We start from the raw sequence: 19,504 nt of genomic DNA on the forward strand, positions 1-19,504 counted from the left end.
AAAAATACATTAATGAAAGTACTTCCCATCACTTGTAAAACGCTACGAATTAATTCCAACACCTAATATAATTTTATATAATATAAAATATTTTTTTCCGGGTGTGCAATGTGTATTTAGAAATAAACAAAAATTCGTATGTATTAACAAATAATTAAATATACAATAATCGAAATTTAAAATATAAGATTTATTTTAAAAAGATTAGAATAAATATTTTATTAATAATAATAATTATTATTATATTATTAATAATAATAATAATTAATTTTATAATAAAAAATATCAATAATTCAATAATCAATAATATTGTTATATGCAGTATATGTTCAAAATATAAAATAAAATATTAATTAAAAAAATTAAGAACTATCAATCTACTGATAGCTGAAAATATGATGTATTTGAAAATAAATTGGAGGACAATTAATAATTAACACGCTGTTTTATTTATACACATATTAAGAGTATTATTCATATAAATTATATATTGTATATATAAAAACATCAGTCTGTATTGTACAGAAGAAGTTAAAGGTGTTACATAAAGTCCATAATCATGCTATAAACACACGATAAAAAATCTCCTACTTCTTGAATTATGCATAAATCGAACCTTACATTAAATTGCACTTCTCGTGTTCATAATTAATTATTAATTATGTAAAAAATTATATAATTATAGGAGAGAATAGTATGATCAAATTTACTGGCCTATTTGAAACAAACTGGACCGACTTTGAAGCCGAAAGCTTGTTGTGGTAATCCGTAATCAACTGGATAAAAATCGATCAGCGGTAGCTGCTGTAATTTGCTGGTGCGAATTAAGAACACGGTCTCCTCCTTATCACTTCGACTCTTGCACTCGTCCGCGATGAGGTGAGGCCTGATATTGTTATACGAGAATTCATCCCCATTGTCACCGAGTAATCGCAGCGAAAGATTGTAACTGCGATTCTCGCCATCGTACCAGGCAACGCTGTTCGTGCACGTATACGTAAAATTCTGATAAGCTTCTTGACTAAGTAGACGTAGGAAGTTCATCTGCACAACTCCGATTGTCTCGTAACTTATCTGGAAAATGGATCAATTTCCTCCGATAAAATTCATAATTCAACTCTAGACTTTGTAATTTTATTCATTTATTTATTTGTTTATCAAAGTTTTTTAATAATATTGCAAGAAGAATACGTCTCAAACACAATATTTAACTGACACTTTTAAGAATGATAATAACAGAGAAGTATAGAGAAAATCATAGGAATAATTAATCATATTGAAAAGAATAGAAATTTCATCGATCTTACTCTGAATCCTCCACGTAAATGCGAGTACCAATCGGTTTTATTGTTTTCTTTCCTCCACGGTATGCTCGGCATGTGACTACTATGAATGTCTGGAAAAATACAAGTTTCACCCATGTTCGTGATATTACAAATCACACTAATAGCGTCGTCTGGCATGCCCAAATTTGGATCGATCCAGTACCAACCTGTTTGACAAAGCATAATAAAATCTTTAGTTTCTCTCATCTCTCTCTTTCTCTTTTTTAAAAGAGCCGAATTTTATACAAAATAAAAAAATAAAATTTATGTCTTAAACAAAGTTTTACATATTTTTTAATAAAATTACGGAGATATGGATAAAATTTAATAAAATTCATGATATCTATTATCTTAAGAATATTTAATGTCAGCAATAAGAACTTTCTTTCAAAAAAAAATTATCGATATTTTGTTTACAAAATATATTGGATTTTACTTATAAAAATTGAATATGTGATTGAAATTATAACATAAAAAAGAATAATAATTTTACCATTCTTAAAATCAGGATGTCCATAAAATAAATCTCTGCATGTCCTCGCCGGATTATTTCTGGTACCAATTGGCTTACGCATTAAATACAATTCCTGTTGTATGTTATAAAAAGCCTTATTTATGTCTGAAAGCTTCTTGTCAAATATCTCCTCTTCATCGCTAAATAGACGAAAAAAATAAAGTTTTCCTCTACAATCTAAAAATCTCTAAAATCTAAATTTGCTAATGCAAACTTATATTTTAATTGCAAGTATAAAAGTAAAACTTAGAATGTTATAAAAGTGACATTTTTGATGTAATGTTTGTAGATTTTTATTTTAGATTTAATTAGGATTCTTACACGTCCTCAAAAGCATCACGTTTTCTTCTGATTTGGTCACGATATATCGGTGGTATTATTCTGTCAAAATCGGACTGTCCTATTGACAAACCAGGCGGTCCTGGTGGGCCTGGCGGACCAGCCGGACCTACGTCACCTCGCATCCCGTCATTTCCAGCATTACCTTTTAGCCCAGGCGATCCCGGTGGTCCGGGTAGACCAACAAATCCTTGTTCTCCTCTAGGTCCAACTTGACCAGGATGTCCAGGATTTCCTTTAAATCCTTGTGTCCCAGGAAATCCGCGATCACCTTTTTCTCCCCGCTTTCCATGATCGCCTTTAATTCCAATCAGTCCCAATTCGCCTCGATATCCTTTAATTCCTCTACGACCTTTATCACCTTTCTGGCCTTTTGAACCAATTGGTCCAATAATCCCAGGAGCTCCAGCAGTTCCGGGCATACCTACAATACCATTTTCCCCAGCCGCACCTGGCAAACCTCTTTCGCCTGGTAAGCCAGGCAAACCGGAAGGACCTTGAAGTCCGACAGGTCCTTCAAAACCCAGTGCTCCAGGGAGACCGATATCTCCTTTCTCTCCTGGCAAACCTGTATTACCTTGCTGACCCGCAGGTCCTTCTGGACCCTAAAATTGAATAGTATTTATAAATTTAAATTTTTAAAAATATTTAGGAATAATCTTATATACATTGAAAATTGCATTTTTAAATATCTAATTACGTCTTTAATTAATTATTGTTATAAATAGATATTTAAAAATAGATATCTTCTATCAAAGAATAAAGTAAAATTTTTATACTGATTTTCCAGGAGGACCCGGTAATCCTTCCTTGCCAGGTAGTCCAGCTTCGCCTGATATGCCAGGATCACCTATTCGTCCATCCTCGCCATCCTTTCCAGGCTCGCCTTTCGTGCCCATGAGACCGGGTTCACCAGGCGGACCAGGAAGACCAGGTAATCCAACATCACCTTTTGCTCCCTCGGGACCAATTAATCCTCGTAGTCCAGGAAGTCCAAGAAGTCCTAATTTACCTTCTTCTCCTTTTATTCCTGGTAGACCTCTTTCTCCCTTAAGTGCATTATATTATATATAATATCATAGCAAAATTATATATATTATTATTATTTAGCAAAATTTTTTGAATATAATTTCTAGTATGTATAATTCATATTACCTGTTTTCCCTCTAGTCCTGCCTTTCCGGGAGGTCCTAGCATTCCATCATCTCCTTTTTCACCTTGACGACCCTCCGGACCCGTCGGACCTTCTGTACCCTTAAGACCCTTGGACCCTCTTGGCCCTCGCTCTCCCGGAATTCCTAAAGGACCTATAGGACCAATAGTTCCAGGATCTCCAACTTCACCTTTTATACCTGGTTGACCTGGTAAACCACTCGGTCCTACAGATCCAGCAGATCCAGTTGCTCCGACCGGACCGACTTCGCCTTTTGGCCCTCGCTGTCCAATCTCACCCGGTGGTCCTTTCTCTCCTGGAGGACCTACTAAACCAGATTCACCACGTGGTCCTTGTATTCCTTGCGGACCTGGAAAACCCTGTATATTATGTTAGTATGATTAAAATAATTATTTAAAATTATTTTACTTTTCAGTCAATTAATCATACGTACCACGTCCCCTTGAGATCCTTTGAATCCTTTTTCACCAGGTGGACCTACGTTTCCTTTATCGCCGTCTTCGCCAGGAAAACCAACTGGTCCGGGTGGACCTGATAAACCCCGTTGGCCCGGTAGACCATCACGACCTACAGGTCCAACTGGCCCAGGGTCACCCTGTTAAATAAATCTATTTTAATCGTATATTAATCGTTATTTAATTACATTGTCACTAAAAACTATACTTTTTATTGTTGTAACTATATAAATCGCATGCTTTAAAAAATATTAAAGGTATTAAAAAACTTTGAACAAAAACAAAAATTAAATGTACAATCCTATCTGATTTGTATAATTACTTTTTCGCCTTTGAGGCCGATGGAACCCATATCTCCTTTGTGTCCTTGTTTCCCTTCTGGACCTGGTGATCCGTCTTTTCCGGGTTCTCCTTGAATACCCTTGTTACCGGGCGGTCCTTGAGCTCCGATAGGTCCCATTTCACCCTTCAAGCCAGGCAATCCCTAGAATTTATAATTAACATTAAATGTACATCTTGTCCTAATTAAATATTAATAATTAATAATAAGTATAATTAATATTTATTAATACTAAATAATAATTAATATTTACATCTTACAACCCTTATTTTGAATATAACTAACCGGTAAACCGCTCAGACCTCTTTCACCTGGAAATCCTGGTAATCCGCCAGGACCCGGTGATCCTTTAAGTCCTGTTAAGCCGGATGGACCCGGCGGCCCTTCTTTCCCTTGTTCACCCGGTAAACCGATTTCACCCGGAGCCCCCGGACTGCCAGATGCTCCAGGTTCACCTGGTTGACCAAGTTCTCCAGGTGGTCCTGGAAGACCAATAACACCGGGAATTCCCGGAGGTCCTGGAGATCCTGATTCACCAGTTGGACCACGCTCACCGGGCGGACCTGGTACACCGTCTTTTCCATCGAGACCCGGTGGACCCGATGGTCCCGCGAATCCACGTGGACCTTCAACACCAGGAGGCCCGATCTCTCCTGACGGTCCAGCGGGGCCCGGCTGACCAGTGTCGCCTTTTGGTCCTGGTAACCCTTCCGCACCTCTTCTTCCACGAGTTCCTCTAAAACCCTAATATTTATAATAAATTATTTAATTTAATATAATTATTTGATAATATTTATTTTCCATTTTTAGATATTTTATATGCTTGAAATAATTAATAAAATAATTTCAACTACATTTACTTGCATATGCGAATTAATTTTGTAATCATAAAATATTATATGTTTGCAAAATAAAATTTACCCGTGGGCCCGTTGTACCTCGTTCTCCTTGTAATCCACTGTTTCCCTAAAAAAAAAAAAAAAAGAAAACAAAAACAATGTCTTATAATAAAAAATATTAAGATCAATATTAAGAATTTCGCATATATTTATCAACATTACTCTTTCTCCTTTATCGCCGCTTGCTCCTTGATTTCCTAGTTGCCCTTTGTTCCCTTTATCTCCAGGATTTCCAGGGTATCCAGCGTATCCTGGTAGGCCTACCTTTCCTTTTTCTCCAGGCAAACCAGCGGGCCCAGTCTCACCACGAAGTCCCTCAAAACCTTTCGGCCCTTCTAAACCTTCAAGGCCAGGAATGCCCTGCGGACCTGTTGCTCCGGGCTGTCCTTTCGTTCCGGTATCGCCCTTTTTGCCTTCCAAACCTCTATCACCTTTTTCACCGCGTTCACCCGCTAGACCACGTTGCCCCTCATCGCCCTTTACACCTCGAACACCCGGAAATCCCACCGGACCCTGTAAACCCAATGGACCTTGCTCGCCCTTTGTCCCTGGGAGTCCAGGATTGCCTGGAAGTCCAGGAGATCCATCAGCACCCGAAAGACCAGGAATTCCTGGCTTTCCTTGTGGACCCTTTTAAAAAAATTTGATTACAATCAAAATCATGATATAATCGAAAATGTTATTATACAAAAGTAATTCAAAAGTTTCTACAACTTACAACTAAACCTATCGGCCCTGGTGGACCTTGAGGTCCAGGTGATCCTATTGAACCTGTAGGTCCTGATTGTCCCGGTGCACCAGGTGGACCGAGTGGGCCAACATTACCTTTAATACCGGGTGGCCCTTCGTTTCCAGGAATACCGGGATTACCTGGTAATCCAGGAAAACCTCTTGATCCAATAAACCCTCTCGGACCCTACATGAATAAATTTCCGTTTAAATTTTACTTATCGTTTTACATAACTTATATTTACAAAATATTACTTTTAAATTATATTTTGCTACATTTTTTAAACCTATCCTTCTTTTAAAAAATATTTTAAATTCTAAATAAATATATTTATTTGGGAACATCATTATCTTTTAATACTTTTTTTTAAATAAAATTGTAATAACATATTTACCAATTCACCGGGTAGACCTGGTAAACCTGGAGGACCGTCCTCACCCTGCATTCCTTCATGACCAGGCAAACCTGATTCACCAGGTTTACCTGAGGATCCCCGTTCGCCTTTATCACCTGGTAGACCTGGTAATCCTATTTGCCCTTGCTCTCCTTTCATTCCTGGTGGTCCATTGAGACCGCGTTCGCCGTCTCTGCCGGGACGACCTCTCCTACCTTCTCTGCCAGGATTTCCAGGACTTCCTGTAAAAAATTTTTCTTTAATTCCCGTGAGGCGGGTTTACAGAAATCTTATAATTTGTAAGAAATTCATCTCACAAGATTAGAGAAACAGCAATTTAAATAAACTACGAAAGAATTAAAAAATCTTTTAATTAATCTCTTAATATACAATTTACATCAAAAATTATATATATATATATATACAATATATCGATAAGCAAAAATTATATTCTTATCTTTTGCAAGTTATAAACTTGTTCTGTACCTTGGTCCCCTCTAAGTCCAGGTTCGCCGATTTCACCAGGTTCTCCCTTCTGACCTTGAGGCCCAGGCGGTCCATCTTGACCTGGGACACCTGTAAGGCCCATCGGGCCTTCTATACCTCTCATTGCAAGCATGTGTTGTGATATCATCTGCCGCAACATTTCTGCCTGAGAATCCGGTCCCTTTTCGTTGCCCTGTTGATTCAACGAGGGTATCACGAAGACGTTACCTGGCGGACCAGATACACCTGACAATCCGGGCAATCCATCTCGTCCGGGTTCGCCCTTCTCGCCAGGAGGGCCGGGTACTCCTGGCGGCCCAGGAAACCCACGAAGCCCAGGTGAACCTCGGGTATTATAATGCTTTATATATTCTTCGTCGTAAGGGTTATTTGTCGATTCTCCATAATTCTGCTGATGATTTGATTCCGCATTCGCCATCGTCGTTATTTCCACTTCGTAAGATGTCTGAAATTATTTAACATCAATATCTGCTAAGATTTTATAAAACTCATAAATATATCTGCCAAAAAATATATATATACATTTATATTTAATTTAATTTTAAATAATACAATGTTTAATTTAATGTCTTCAAATTATTACAGTAAAATATTAATTTAAGTTTTGTAAGATTATTATAGATTTTTTTCTCAGGATTAGTCTTCTTAAATATTAATTTATTTCATTTATTTAATTTTATTTGTTCTTACAGAATTCTTTGCCGCTGATGTCAAAACGTTAATTGTATTTGTTATTGTTGTTGTGCCATGAGGTAGAAAATCCCGGTTATCATCTTCATCTGGGTCACTCTCGTTTTCTTCTTCGTAATCATCTTCGTTGAAAGATGAATTATAATTCATTCCATATTTTGATTCACGTTCGCAATCTGGCGCAAACGTTGTACAGATTTCATAAGCAGCGTCTGGATTTAGAGCAATTTTCAGCATCTCAAGACTTCCCTGAATAGATATAAAACGATCTTGTTATAAAATTTTACAATTGTAAACTTAACTTTTATCATCAAGTTTAATTACAATCTCTTTAAGAAGGAAATTGCAAAAATTCTTTATGAACTTGTTTAATATTTTTTATTCTATATTATATTATCTTGAATTTTTCGCTCACCAGATATAAATCGCCCTTAAGTTGCTGTCCAATCATAAGGATGCCAGCGATTGTTTTCTCCACATTCCTCCGCAATTTTTTCGTAATATGTCTATTGCAATCGAGAATAATTGTAACGGCATCTCCCTTAATACTAACTCCCAATCGATGCCATTGTCCGTCAGAAATATCGATATCAAAAGAAATAGGTTCATTTCTGTCATCCGGATTTGTGCTGTAGAAAAATTTAATGTCGCGCCCCAACGAAAGAATTAACTGTTCTTCGCCACTGTCACCGTAGATAGTAAAAAGTACCGACGTGGAATAATCTACGAATATCAATGAAACAAAGACTTCAACGTATAAGACAAAAATAATAATCTTTGAGTAGTTTTTATTAATAAAATTCAATAGCCATTTAAATAAAGATTCAGAAAATGTTTGTAAACCATTATATTGAACTAATTTTGCTAAATAAAAAAATTGACAAAATTTCATATGGCAGAATTTTTTAATATCTAAGATCACTTTCAAATTATTTTGTATTATCTTTTATAAAAAAGAATCTGCAGTTTATTGAATTAATAATATCATTATGGACATTTTAATGAAAGCACATATACAATATAAGTACCCCCCCCCCCAATTATAATTATCTGCGAATAATTATTATATACATTACCTTTGAACGTTGACTCGTTAGCTCTCGGCTTTGCAACAACCAAGATAGAAAAATCTTGTGGTATACCGGCCGGAAATAATACATTGGTAGGAGTCATCAGAATCGCAGCTTCCATAATATCATACGCGATTGTATCATCTCTGCAACGACTTTCCGTTCTTCTCACTCCGAAAAGTTGCTCTTGCATCCCCATAGCTTCAATTATATCAGTCACATTCTTCGCTAAATTGAAAAAAAAATTGTAGCTAAATTAAAAACAGCACGACATCAAAAAAAGTATAATAGATATAACGCAATTATTGTTTCTCCAATTTTAAGAGAGATTTTTATTATTTTTTTTTTAACATAACAATTGAATAATTGACACGTGGCTAAAAATGGGAACGGACAGATATAATAGGCACAACTAGAAACCTAGTAACCCGTGAACCTACAAGTCATAACTCAAATCGTTGAAACGAACGTTTAGACCAATTCAAGAAGATATCACTCGACTGCAACATGCAACTTTGCATGCCACACATACGCATCTTAATTAATGCAATAGAGACCAGTTAGAAACGCATCTACCGGCAATAAATTCATATTGTTCAGAAGAAATATGAGCTTTCTTCTCAATCTCTCTCTCTCTCTCTCTCTCTCTCTCTCTCTCTCTCTCTCTCTCTCTCTCTCTCTCTCGACAAAAAATTAATTTTCACTTTAAAAATTTATCAAAATTAATTATTGTTCAACTTGTTTAGCTTATGCTTATCACGTAAAAATTTATAAAAATATATAAAAATTATTTATGTATAATTCATATTTCCCTAATAAAATTTAATTATAGAATTCATTTTTGTTCTAAAAATCTTTATAACTATTCGATAATAATCATAAATATTTTATTACTATTGTACTTCGGAAACAAAATAAATTTTAATCTATATTTATAAATCTTTTTTCTTATTTTGGAACTCTTTCTATACGTTTCAAAACTTGAAATTAGAAACTGAATAACTATGGCAAGAGAGAGAGAGACACTTTTAACTATAATTAAAATAAAATATGTTCAAAATAAGATAACTACGATCAAAGAAAATTTAAAAGTAAATTTTTAAACGCGATCACTCGACATTTTTAAAAAGCATTAAAAAAAAAATTTTATTTTACAGCAAGACACACGAAGTGCTAAATATCGCTAAATATTGAGATTTTCAAAGCTTACATGCATCTTGCAGCGCAGCATCTACTACGTTTCGCTGCAAACCGGATAGGATGAGCACCATCAAAAACAATGAATGTACAAGAAGCATGATCCACGTGGATCGCAGCGTTCTCCATTGCCCTCTCGTATGATCCAATAGCCGCATGGTCCCTTCTCACGTTGTCAAAACATACTTCAGCTAATTTTCTTATACGTCTCATACACGTGGGCTCATCAGAGATACGACACACGAGGTCCGCGATTACAGGATCTTCGTGATAATGTGAGATCTTTTTCCGATCATCGGAATTCCTGCTTTCTAACTGTTGTTTCTATTTCTCTTTCTTTAACTCTCAACATCTCTCCTCGAAATTAACACAATACATTAATCCCGAATATGGCTACTCCTAATATGGATTTCCTCTTTTCCCTTTGCTTATCCTTTATTCAAACTGCGTTCCTCTTACTGTCTACTTTTCTCCTGCGATGCATGAATGCAACTGTCGCTTAGATGATACTTGCATTCCATACATGTACTTTTTAGTGATGGTTCCATATCTCTTCTATTAACACTGATTCGTATATGAGACAGATCGCAGGGTGCAGTGTCATCGGGTTAGTCCCTCCTTTCCTTTAGACATGATATAATTGAGAGCATCACTATGAGTTGCAAACATAAATTAAAAGAAATCGATAAAAATTTATTTTATAAAACTACGGATTTCTAATTTTTATTATAAGAACTTTATCTGGCAATTTTAAATTTTCTGTTTGTCTTCTTTATCTGTATCGAATTAAAAATCGTTTAAACAGCTGACATAACTCATTTCTTAGAAATTTTCGTTTAACTGATCCATACATTGCTTTCTTAAAGCATGATTTGCCAAGAATATCATATTACACATTGCACTGTATTCACAATTAAGAAAATTATTTAATTACTTTTATGAAGAATATATAAAATAATTATAACATATTTTAGATATATTATGTGGAGAATGAAAAACAAAGAAATCAAATAGCTAACTTTTCAAACTAATTTATGATTTTGAATATACAAATTTTATTTTTGAACATTTTTGAACATATTTGAGAACATATTTTTGTCTCATTTCTATCTATTTTATAATTATACTCTAAAAGAGTAGATACAAAAAATTGTGTGAATATATCTTTAAGAAGAGTACGCTATATAGCAATTAAGAAGCGTAATGGTCAGTGACCGAAATACTATAGTTATTATGAACTTTGACATCTCATATCCTCATTGATTGCGTATGCGTTTTGATTAGTGTCTTCATATTTCTTCTTCTGTTATATAATAAAGGTTTGACATAAAAAAAACTTCTATTTATCTTAATCAATAATAACTAACATTTTAATTTATATTAGAAATTGTAATTATGATGTTTATTCTTAATAATGATATTTTATTAATAAATCTATTTCATAATAAAAATTTTCTTCGCAGTTTCTTATTAATCAATGACACATTTGACAATTTGTTAAATTATATCATTTATTCAACTCTATCAATTTTATTATTGACTACGCCGTTAAATTTATTATAAATTAATTTATTGTTACTACTTATTTTATTATTTTAATAATTTACCATATAATCGTCGGTAACATCATTGTGGGGTAAGTCTTTCTTAACTATGACATAAAAATGTTTTTTAGCTTATTAATTATTATTTATAATTAATTAGATTTACAGTCATTCACTACCATCCAGCTTTCAAACTGGGAATTTTTATTTTAAAATAGATAAATGTTACTGCCACATAATGATATCGACTGTTATTTCAATATACATTGATTTTTATAAGATTCATGGATAATCAACGTGTTGGAACATATATTGTAAATGCTATTTTAAATATCTTTTTATTTATTTAATCTTTCTGATGTGTATTAATTAATATAAAAATATTTGTGTGCTCTACTGTTTTCGGTTTCAATAATAAAAGATACCCATACAGCACACTTTATCCGAGAGACATATGTCCTTAGAACATTCAGATGCGACAAAAGAACGTTTTCTGAACATCTTATTACGTCACTTGGAGGTCTGTGTTATATGGATAGATTTTAATGATCTATATATTATATATTAAATTTGTTTACATGATTACTTTACATTGTATGCACGTAGATATAGATTATTATTTATATTTTTCGCGTAAATGCCAAATTTGATAGACATCCTGTATACATATACACATAAACAATAGATTTTACATAAAAGCAAAAATCTTGATAATATAAAATATTATATACAACAAAATTGATAAATTTTTAATATTGATAATTACCTGTTACTAATTAACGATAAATTTGCTGTTAACTTTACCGACTATTGACAATTATCTAAATGTATATATAATTATATGTTACCAACATGAGTAATTTTTATGTTAGTTATCTATTTTTACAGTAAGGGGCAGCACTTTGATGCTTCTCATTTGTTCAATTGTTGTTTCATTCATTAAACGAATATTCAATGAAAGAAACACGTGGTGTCGGAAAGAAAAGAGAGAGAGAAAACATTGAAGAACATAGTTTAGTTTTTTAACATAGTTAAAAAACGAAACGAAATGATATTTCTTGTTCAGTAAGTGAAAAAACGGAGAGAAATAAATGACTATGGCTAACAAAAAAAAAGTAAAGGCTTATGTGAAAAAGAAGCGGACACCAGAAAGTAAAATAATTGAGGCACTGCAGTCTAAGTATAACACTGTAAGTAGACACATTTTAATAATACTATATGATGTGACATAACAATTCAAAGGTATGTGAAATTAATTACAACGTGAAATTATAGATAGATACTACAAAAACAATAAAGTTCAGTGATCTCCCCTTATCAAGGGTTACCTTAAAGAGTTTAACAGAAAACAACTATGTTGAAATGACAGATATTCAGAAGCAAAGCATTGGCTTAGCCTTGCAGGGCAATGATATCCTGGGAGCTGCAAAAACCGGCAGTGGCAAAACACTGGCTTTTCTTATTCCAGTACGAACAATCTTCCATATATTTTAACTGTTATAATATATGAATTGAATTCATGCTTAATAAAATATTGTTCCAGATATTAGAAATTTTGTACTGCAAACAATGGACAAGACTGGATGGACTAGGCTCACTAATTATTACACCAACGAGAGAGCTAGCGTATCAGATATATGAGACATTGCGAAAAGTGGGTCAATACCATAGTATTTCAGCAGGCTTAATTATAGGAGGAAAGGACTTAAAGTTTGAGAAGAAACGTATGGACCAGTGTAATGTAATTATATGTACACCAGGACGTTTGCTCCAGCATATGGACGAAAATCCATTATTCAATTGTGTAAATATGCAGGTAATTGTTTAATATTTTCTTTTATTCTTGAATAAATTATATGCTTTTGAAAAAATAAAAGTTAATGAAAATTAATTATTTGCAGATATTAGTGTTAGATGAAGCAGATCGTTGTTTAGACATGGGTTTTGAGAAAACTATGAACTCTATTATTGAAAACTTGCCCCCTAAAAGGCAGACTTTGCTCTTTTCAGCAACTCAAACAAAGTATATTGAAAAATAATTTTATAAAATTAAAATTTTATCATAATGTTATTGATTGTATTTTACATTTTTATTAGATCTGTGAAAGATCTGGCAAGGTTAAGTCTGAAAGATCCATTATATGTATCTGTGCATGAACATTCTGCGCACACCACACCAGAAGGCCTGCAACAAAGTTACATCATATGTTCCTTGGAAGATAAGCTAGCGATGCTGTGGTCTTTTATAAGAAATCATGTGAAGCAGAAGATTATTGTGTTCTTTTCCAGCTGTAAACAAGTAATTATTTTTTATATTAATGACAAATTGTCATGAATTGACATTTGTTTATCAAAAATTTTAGGTGAAATATATATATGAAGCATTTTGTCGATTACGGCCAGGCATTAGTTTATTAGCTCTTTATGGCACTCTTCATCAGCTGAGAAGAATGAATATTTACGAATCATTTTGCAAGAAACAACATGCTGTTTTATTCGCGACTGATATTGCTGCCCGTGGATTAGGTAATTAAATTCTACTCCGCAAAATATTATTTACAATATTTGTAAATTTCTGTACGAAAGAATTTCTTGTCGCATTGAAGTATATACTGTGTGTATTATTTCTTTTAGTTCTTACAATTTTAATAAACATAATAACTATAATTTTATAGACTTCCCTACCGTAAATTGGGTAGTCCAAATGGATTGTCCGGAAGACGTCAATGCCTACATACACAGAGCAGGCAGGACTGCCAGATTTAAAAGTGGTGGTGAATCTCTTCTAGTGTTGTTACCATCCGAAGAAATGATAATCGAGAGACTTAAGCAACGTAAAATCCCAATAAATATGATAAAGTAAGGTTTTTATACATGTATAAATTTTGTTTTAACTTATTTACATTCGTCACTCATCTATTTCTATGTTTAGGATTAATCCAAACAAACTGCAATCGCCGCATCGTAAGCTGGAAACTTTATTAGCGCGAGACGTAACATTGAAAGAAACAGCTCAGAGAGCCTTTGTATCATATATCAAATCAGTTTTCTTAATGAAGGATAAAGAAATCTTCAATGTGCACGCTTTAAACACAGATGAATTTGCCAAGTATTTTTTAAATTATTCATCATCGAATATGATCATCATTCTTGAACATTTCTTCATAGTAGAATTTTTTACAGATCGTTAGGTTTAGCCATACCTCCGAGAATCCGATTCTTACAAAGAATGCAGAAGAAAATGTCGAGTAATGATGTCAAGACTGAAAAAGAGATAGATCAAACTTCAACCAATTCGGCAGATAACAGCGATCAAGAAGATAGCGAAAATAGCTCTAACAAAAGTGATATTTCTAATAAAAGTAATGAAAAAAGAATAATTAAAGAGGAAAAAACTGCTGCTCTTCAGATTAGTAAGAAGATTGAAAATCATTTACTAAGATATATTATAGATTCCTTATTCCTTATTTATAAAAAAAAACACGTTTAATTATGTGTAATTTATATTTTTTTAGATGATAGTGATGACGAAGACATATTAACTATAAAAAGAAAAAATATAGATATCGATGATATTTCTATGCCAGAGAATGAAGATAAAAATACTTCGAACAAAAAGAAATTTATAACAAAAGTTGCACTCGCTAAGAAGATTCTCAAAAAGAAGATTGTACCTAATAAAAAGACTATGTTTGATGATGAGGGCCAAGTAAGAATTTTATATTATGAATTATTATTATATTCTATTACGCAACGTAAACTTACGGTTTATAATCTTATTAATTTTGAGATTAGCAAAAGCTGGACTTATTTATCTACATTAATTTTTTTTCCAATTTTTTTTTAATCGTTTATCTGCATACGAGAATATCTATGTTCCAGGAATTAGTTGATTCTGCCAAAATAAAAATGTCAGAATTAGCACGACAGTACGAAAATGAAGTCGATTCTGGAATTAATATCGAAATGGCCAAGCAAGTCTTACGCGAGGAGGATCAGTTCGATAAACAAAGATACAGAGAAAAGAATAAAGAAAAACGTAGAGAAAAGAAGAGGAAATTGAAGATTAATAAGAAAACGGAAACGAACGATGAAGAGAGCAAAGATGCAAACGATGATTATGGTATCGAAAGTGAAGCTAGTGAAGCTAGTGAAGCTAGTGAAGCTAGTGAAGCTAGTGAAGGTCCAGATCTTTCATGGTTACCTGATCCAGATAAAATATACGGCAAACAAAATGGAGACGAAGAAATATCGTCTTCTAACGAGTCTGAAGAAGATCAAATATCTGAGGAAGAAAGCATAACACACAAGTATATAAGAATCATATAATTTGTACTTATAAACTATATTGGAAAACTTAAAAATTTAACTCTTTCTGTTATAGCCCTTTTAAGAGAAAATTGATAACACAAGAGGAATACAAAGGGATTAAGAAGAAACAAAAAGTATCTAATATTGCTGATTTACAAGCCGATGAAGAATTAGCATTACAGTTATTACAAAATTAGTACAAAGTACTTTTAGAGAAATGTAAAGTTTTACATTTTATTTATGAACGTGGCGATATGTACACTTTACAATATAACGATTATCTTAACAGTAAAGTGTAATTTTTTTACATTTTGTGTCATAGTTTTAATTCAACTAGATAAAATTGTACTAAGGCGGCATATGAATATTTGTCAGCTTAATAAATTATGATTATTTTCTTACGCACGAATATCAGTGAGTATTCTTTTAATGGTAAGGTGTAACAAGTACTTTACATTTCATACAAGTTACTCTCACAGTGATAATATTTGGTAAATTCATCTATAGGAACTGCTACTACTTACAATGTACAATAAATATTTTACAAAATTCCAATTATTAAACAAATTACTATATTACAGAGCATATTTGTGATAGGAAGCCAAAATCCATCCAATTATTTAAGAGCAATGATTTTATGAAAGAGAAATATTTCGCAGTTTCGAGCCAATAGATGAAATTTTGTTTTCGCATATTGTCGGATCGTTTCTTATTCGTAATTGTTCTAACTAACTTATCATACATATCTTTTATGTTATCTCACTAGAAATCACACAAGATTCTTGGTATATATACTTCGAACTCGCCACTTTCCATAAACAGTTGCTACAAGAGATTTTTAGCTAGAATAATTTTCAGTCTTTTTAAGCGGTTGCGATTTTGATGTGTTTCAAAATATTGTCAACGACGTCTCTGCTCGTTGCAGTGCCACCGAGATCGCGAGTATGTATTCCTTGATTAATAGTTTTGTTGATTGCATTCTGGATAACAGCAGCATGATGTTTATGACCTAGATGACGCAACATATCTACTGCGGCATTCAGCATCGCAATCGGATTGGCGATGTTCTTGCCAGCGATGCTGGTACCAGTGTTACGAGTGCCTGGCTCGAAGATTGTGTAATGGTCGCCGTAATTCTTGCCGGCTAATAAACCGGCACCGCCCAACAAACCGCATACCACATTCGATATGATGGCACCATATAGATTGGTCGTTAATACAACATCAAACTGATGTGGATTTGATACAAGCTGCATGCAACAATTATCAATAATCATATCGTTGTGAATGATATCCGGATAATCCTTGGCTACCCGCCGCGAGATTTCTAAGAAAAGTCCATCTGACAGTTTCATGATGTTTGCCTTATGAACTGTTGTAACTTTCTTGCGGCCGTTCCTCTTGGCATATTCAAACGCATAACGGGCGACACGTTCAGAGTTGAAATTTGTGATGACTTTCATACTTTCAATGACGCCGTAGACGCTCTCATGTTCCAACATGGAGTACTCACCCTCGGTATTCTGCCTCACAATAACAATATCGATGTTCTTCTGACGTGAATTTACACCCGGATAAGATACACAATGTAGAACATTCACATAAAGATCGAGCTCATTTCGCAGAGCCACATTTCTAGAAATGACACCAGCTTCTGTACTGCGCGTTTCTATGTTTCCTTTTAGAGCTACTCCATTTCTGCGTATCGATGTAATTGCATAATCTAAATCAACGTTGTCATCCGCATTGGGATCGATCTCTACATCTTCAAAGTCCACTGGTACACCTGCATATTTAAAAACCTGAAACAAAGAAATTGTAAATATTATGTTCAATATATCAGATTTAGATAAAAGATTGATGAGAAGATTGCTCCTTCTATCTAGTGTTCTTGCATTATTAAGGTCCAATTCTAACACTATATTTAATACTAAGATTAACTGTAGAGTCTCTTTCACCAACTTTGATTACTATTAATCGATAGTTAACTCAATCATCATGATTATGTGAACAGTTTGTCTTAGAAGAGACATTCTGATACATTAAATTGCTGTTGATATAAGTTGATTGTCGATTAATTTAATAAGAAGTTAGTAAAAGAAGTCTTATATCTTAGTTTAATTTATTATTTATCTTTTTTTAATTTTTATGGCCGATGTACAGACCTTTGCATAATGCATAATGCGTAAAGCATAAGAAAATCAACTAATCAGAGTCTTTTATTTCAAGGAAAGGAAGGAGATAAAGGACTTTGATTGGTTCATTATGTATTATGCATTATGCAAGACTCTGCGCTCCATCTTTAGAATTAGAAAAGGATAAAAAATAAATTAAACGAGATCAAAGTTAATCTTATATTAGTAAAACCAAACCTTGGAGTCATAAATTCAAGAACGATGATCTACGCACTTCCTTTACATAACCCATCAACTCCGGTCCAATGCCAGCTCCAGGTAACATGGTAACTGTGTGCCTGCCACCGTAATGAGCCTTTGGTATGGGCATCGCTTTCTTGATTGTAGGAGTTTTGTGCTGAATATCAAAGCCTGACAGAGATGCGCATCGATGACTCTGAAATATCACGGGCTTAGGTTTTAGGTACCTTAAAACCGAGCGGGCAGCCATCTCGCTGTGTTGTTTCGCTATAAACATAACGGAAATTAATCATTTAATCTCGGAGTTAGCTTAATGCGTATTATTATTTAATACATACCGTTATCTTAGCAAATGCTATTTTAACGACACCTTTAATGCAAAACTCCAAAAGATCTTGCCAGTACCACGCCACACCACGCCAGACTCACCAAGCTCATCAAACAAAACGCGACAGTTAGCACGTGATATTTCAATACGGTTCACTTAACACTACAAATGCTCCGAAGTGTTTTCTGATTGGTCAGTCAGAATTTTCCTATTTTTTATGTAGTCACTGCAAATTTTTCAAGCGTATTGATTAGCTACACTACAAGATAGAGAATTTCTAGAAAAATTACGAACAGATACGGGCACTTTGCACTAAGAGACGTGTTTTGATTCTCATTGATTGATGGAAAAAAGATATATATATATATATATTGTTCATGCTGCAAATTGGCCAATTTAATATTAAATAGTAAATAAAAAAATAATAAAAATAATTTTTAAAAAATAATAATTTTATTGCGAAAAATATACCTTGACTGGGAATTAGAGCACAGACTCTTGCATAATGCATAACACATAAGACATAAGAAATCCAATCAATCAGAGTTCTTTATTTCATGGAAAGGAAGGAAACAAAGGATTTTGCTTTAAACTGCATTTCTTGCACAATTTAGCTCTTCTTTTGCAGCAAACAGAACAGACTATTAATTCGGAGTCATGTCGAGTAAATCGAATATGTAAGAATTTTAATCTATCAGAAATCGTGTATAATGGAATACACAATTTCTGATAGGTTAAAATTCTTAGGGGTTCTGCACAATAAAAGGAACAGGGAACAGAGAATAAGAATTTCAACCTATCAGAAATCAAGTATTGTGGAATACACAGTTTCTGATAGGTTGAAATTCTTATTCTCTGTTCTCTGTTCTCTCTTCCTTTTATTGTGCAGAGCCCCATATTCGTCAATTTCTATCACGTGACTTATTTTGACGTCGAAAATGAACCTCGAACGTCTGTATAAAAACGCATCTTAATAGTATCTCGTCGGTATCTAATCCAGTAAAAAAATTCCAATCATCAATGATTGCGTTTAGCGGACTCAACAGTTGAGTGAGCGCTCGCTGTTATTGGTGTATTCTTTTAGCTCATCCAATCAGAATTTTAGATCTAGAAGAATATACCAATAACAGAGAGCGCTCACTCAACTATGAATCCACTGAATGCGCCCATTAAGAACTTTCTCCTTCTCTCTCTTTCTCTATTATCAACACAAAAATTGCAAAAATTTTGAAAGATTTCAAGCGATGCGAATAAATTTTGAAGCTAATCCTATAGGAATTTTGCGAAAGGCAATCATTTTTTCCTACATAGA

General features: G+C 33.6%; 3 protein-coding genes across 3 annotated transcripts; 1 reads left to right on the forward strand and 2 right to left on the reverse strand.

The window, feature by feature from the left end:
• Positions 1-426: 426 nt before the first annotated feature.
• Positions 427-10,948, reverse strand: LOC105146142 (uncharacterized). Its single transcript, XM_011056219.2, has 18 exons — positions 9,648-10,948; positions 8,444-8,665; positions 7,783-8,090; positions 7,368-7,616; positions 6,657-7,122; positions 6,171-6,412; positions 5,765-5,962; positions 5,209-5,676; positions 5,069-5,113; positions 4,433-4,891; positions 4,130-4,291; positions 3,786-3,947; positions 3,334-3,711; positions 2,958-3,227; positions 2,161-2,783; positions 1,819-1,979; positions 1,308-1,492; positions 427-1,074 (listed from the first exon to the last, which is right to left on the reverse strand). Exons 1-18 carry the CDS (start codon positions 9,790-9,792, stop codon positions 715-717), a joined length of 5,103 nt encoding a protein of 1,700 aa, XP_011054521.2. The 5' UTR covers positions 9,793-10,948; the 3' UTR covers positions 427-714.
• A 1,154-nt stretch (positions 10,949-12,102) lies between these two features.
• On the forward strand, positions 12,103-15,898 carry LOC105146121 (putative ATP-dependent RNA helicase DDX10). The gene is made up of 12 exons (XM_011056181.2): positions 12,103-12,368; positions 12,454-12,645; positions 12,722-12,994; positions 13,080-13,201; positions 13,276-13,477; positions 13,542-13,704; positions 13,854-14,037; positions 14,111-14,287; positions 14,362-14,591; positions 14,694-14,887; positions 15,061-15,488; positions 15,563-15,898. The coding sequence occupies exons 1-12, from the start codon at positions 12,270-12,272 to the stop codon at positions 15,684-15,686; spliced, it is 2,388 nt and encodes a 795-aa protein (XP_011054483.2). The 5' UTR covers positions 12,103-12,269; the 3' UTR covers positions 15,687-15,898.
• Positions 15,697-18,350, reverse strand: Idh3g (Isocitrate dehydrogenase (NAD(+)) 3 non-catalytic subunit gamma). The gene is made up of 3 exons (XM_011056182.2): positions 18,203-18,350; positions 17,899-18,131; positions 15,697-17,291 (listed from the first exon to the last, which is right to left on the reverse strand). The coding sequence occupies exons 2-3, from the start codon at positions 18,112-18,114 to the stop codon at positions 16,353-16,355; spliced, it is 1,155 nt and encodes a 384-aa protein (XP_011054484.1). The 5' UTR covers positions 18,115-18,131; positions 18,203-18,350; the 3' UTR covers positions 15,697-16,352.
• Positions 18,351-19,504: the final 1,154 nt, after the last annotated feature.

The sequence above is a fragment of the Acromyrmex echinatior genome, chromosome 13 (genome assembly GCF_024713525.1).
Source record: "Acromyrmex echinatior isolate Ae372 chromosome 13, ASM2471352v2, whole genome shotgun sequence".
Lineage (NCBI taxonomy): Eukaryota > Metazoa > Arthropoda > Insecta > Hymenoptera > Formicidae > Acromyrmex > Acromyrmex echinatior.

Bases quoted from the DNA above. Each gene is read 5' to 3' on its own strand.
- LOC105146142 (XM_011056219.2), bottom strand. From the start codon at position 9,792: ATGCGGCTATTGGATCATACGAGAGGGCAATGGAGAACGCTGCGATCC. The intron at 5,114-5,208 runs GTAATGTTGATA...TTTTTTTTTTAG, and splicing joins GCGGCGATAAAGGAGAAAGA to GGAAACAGTGGATTACAAGG. The intron at 1,980-2,160 runs GTAAGAATCCTA...TCGTCTATTTAG, and splicing joins CGTGATGCTTTTGAGGACGT to CGATGAAGAGGAGATATTTG.
- LOC105146121 (XM_011056181.2), top strand. From the start codon at position 12,270: ATGACTATGGCTAACAAAAAAAAAGTAAAGGCTTATGTGAAAAAGAAG. The intron at 14,038-14,110 runs GTAAGGTTTTTA...TTCTATGTTTAG, and splicing joins ATCCCAATAAATATGATAAA to GATTAATCCAAACAAACTGC. The intron at 14,888-15,060 runs GTAAGAATTTTA...TCTATGTTCCAG, and splicing joins TGTTTGATGATGAGGGCCAA to GAATTAGTTGATTCTGCCAA.
- Idh3g (XM_011056182.2), bottom strand. From the start codon at position 18,114: ATGGCTGCCCGCTCGGTTTTAAGGTACCTAAAACCTAAGCCCGTGATA. The intron at 17,292-17,898 runs GTGCGTAGATCA...TCTTTGTTTCAG, and splicing joins TGATGGGTTATGTAAAGGAA to GTTTTTAAATATGCAGGTGT.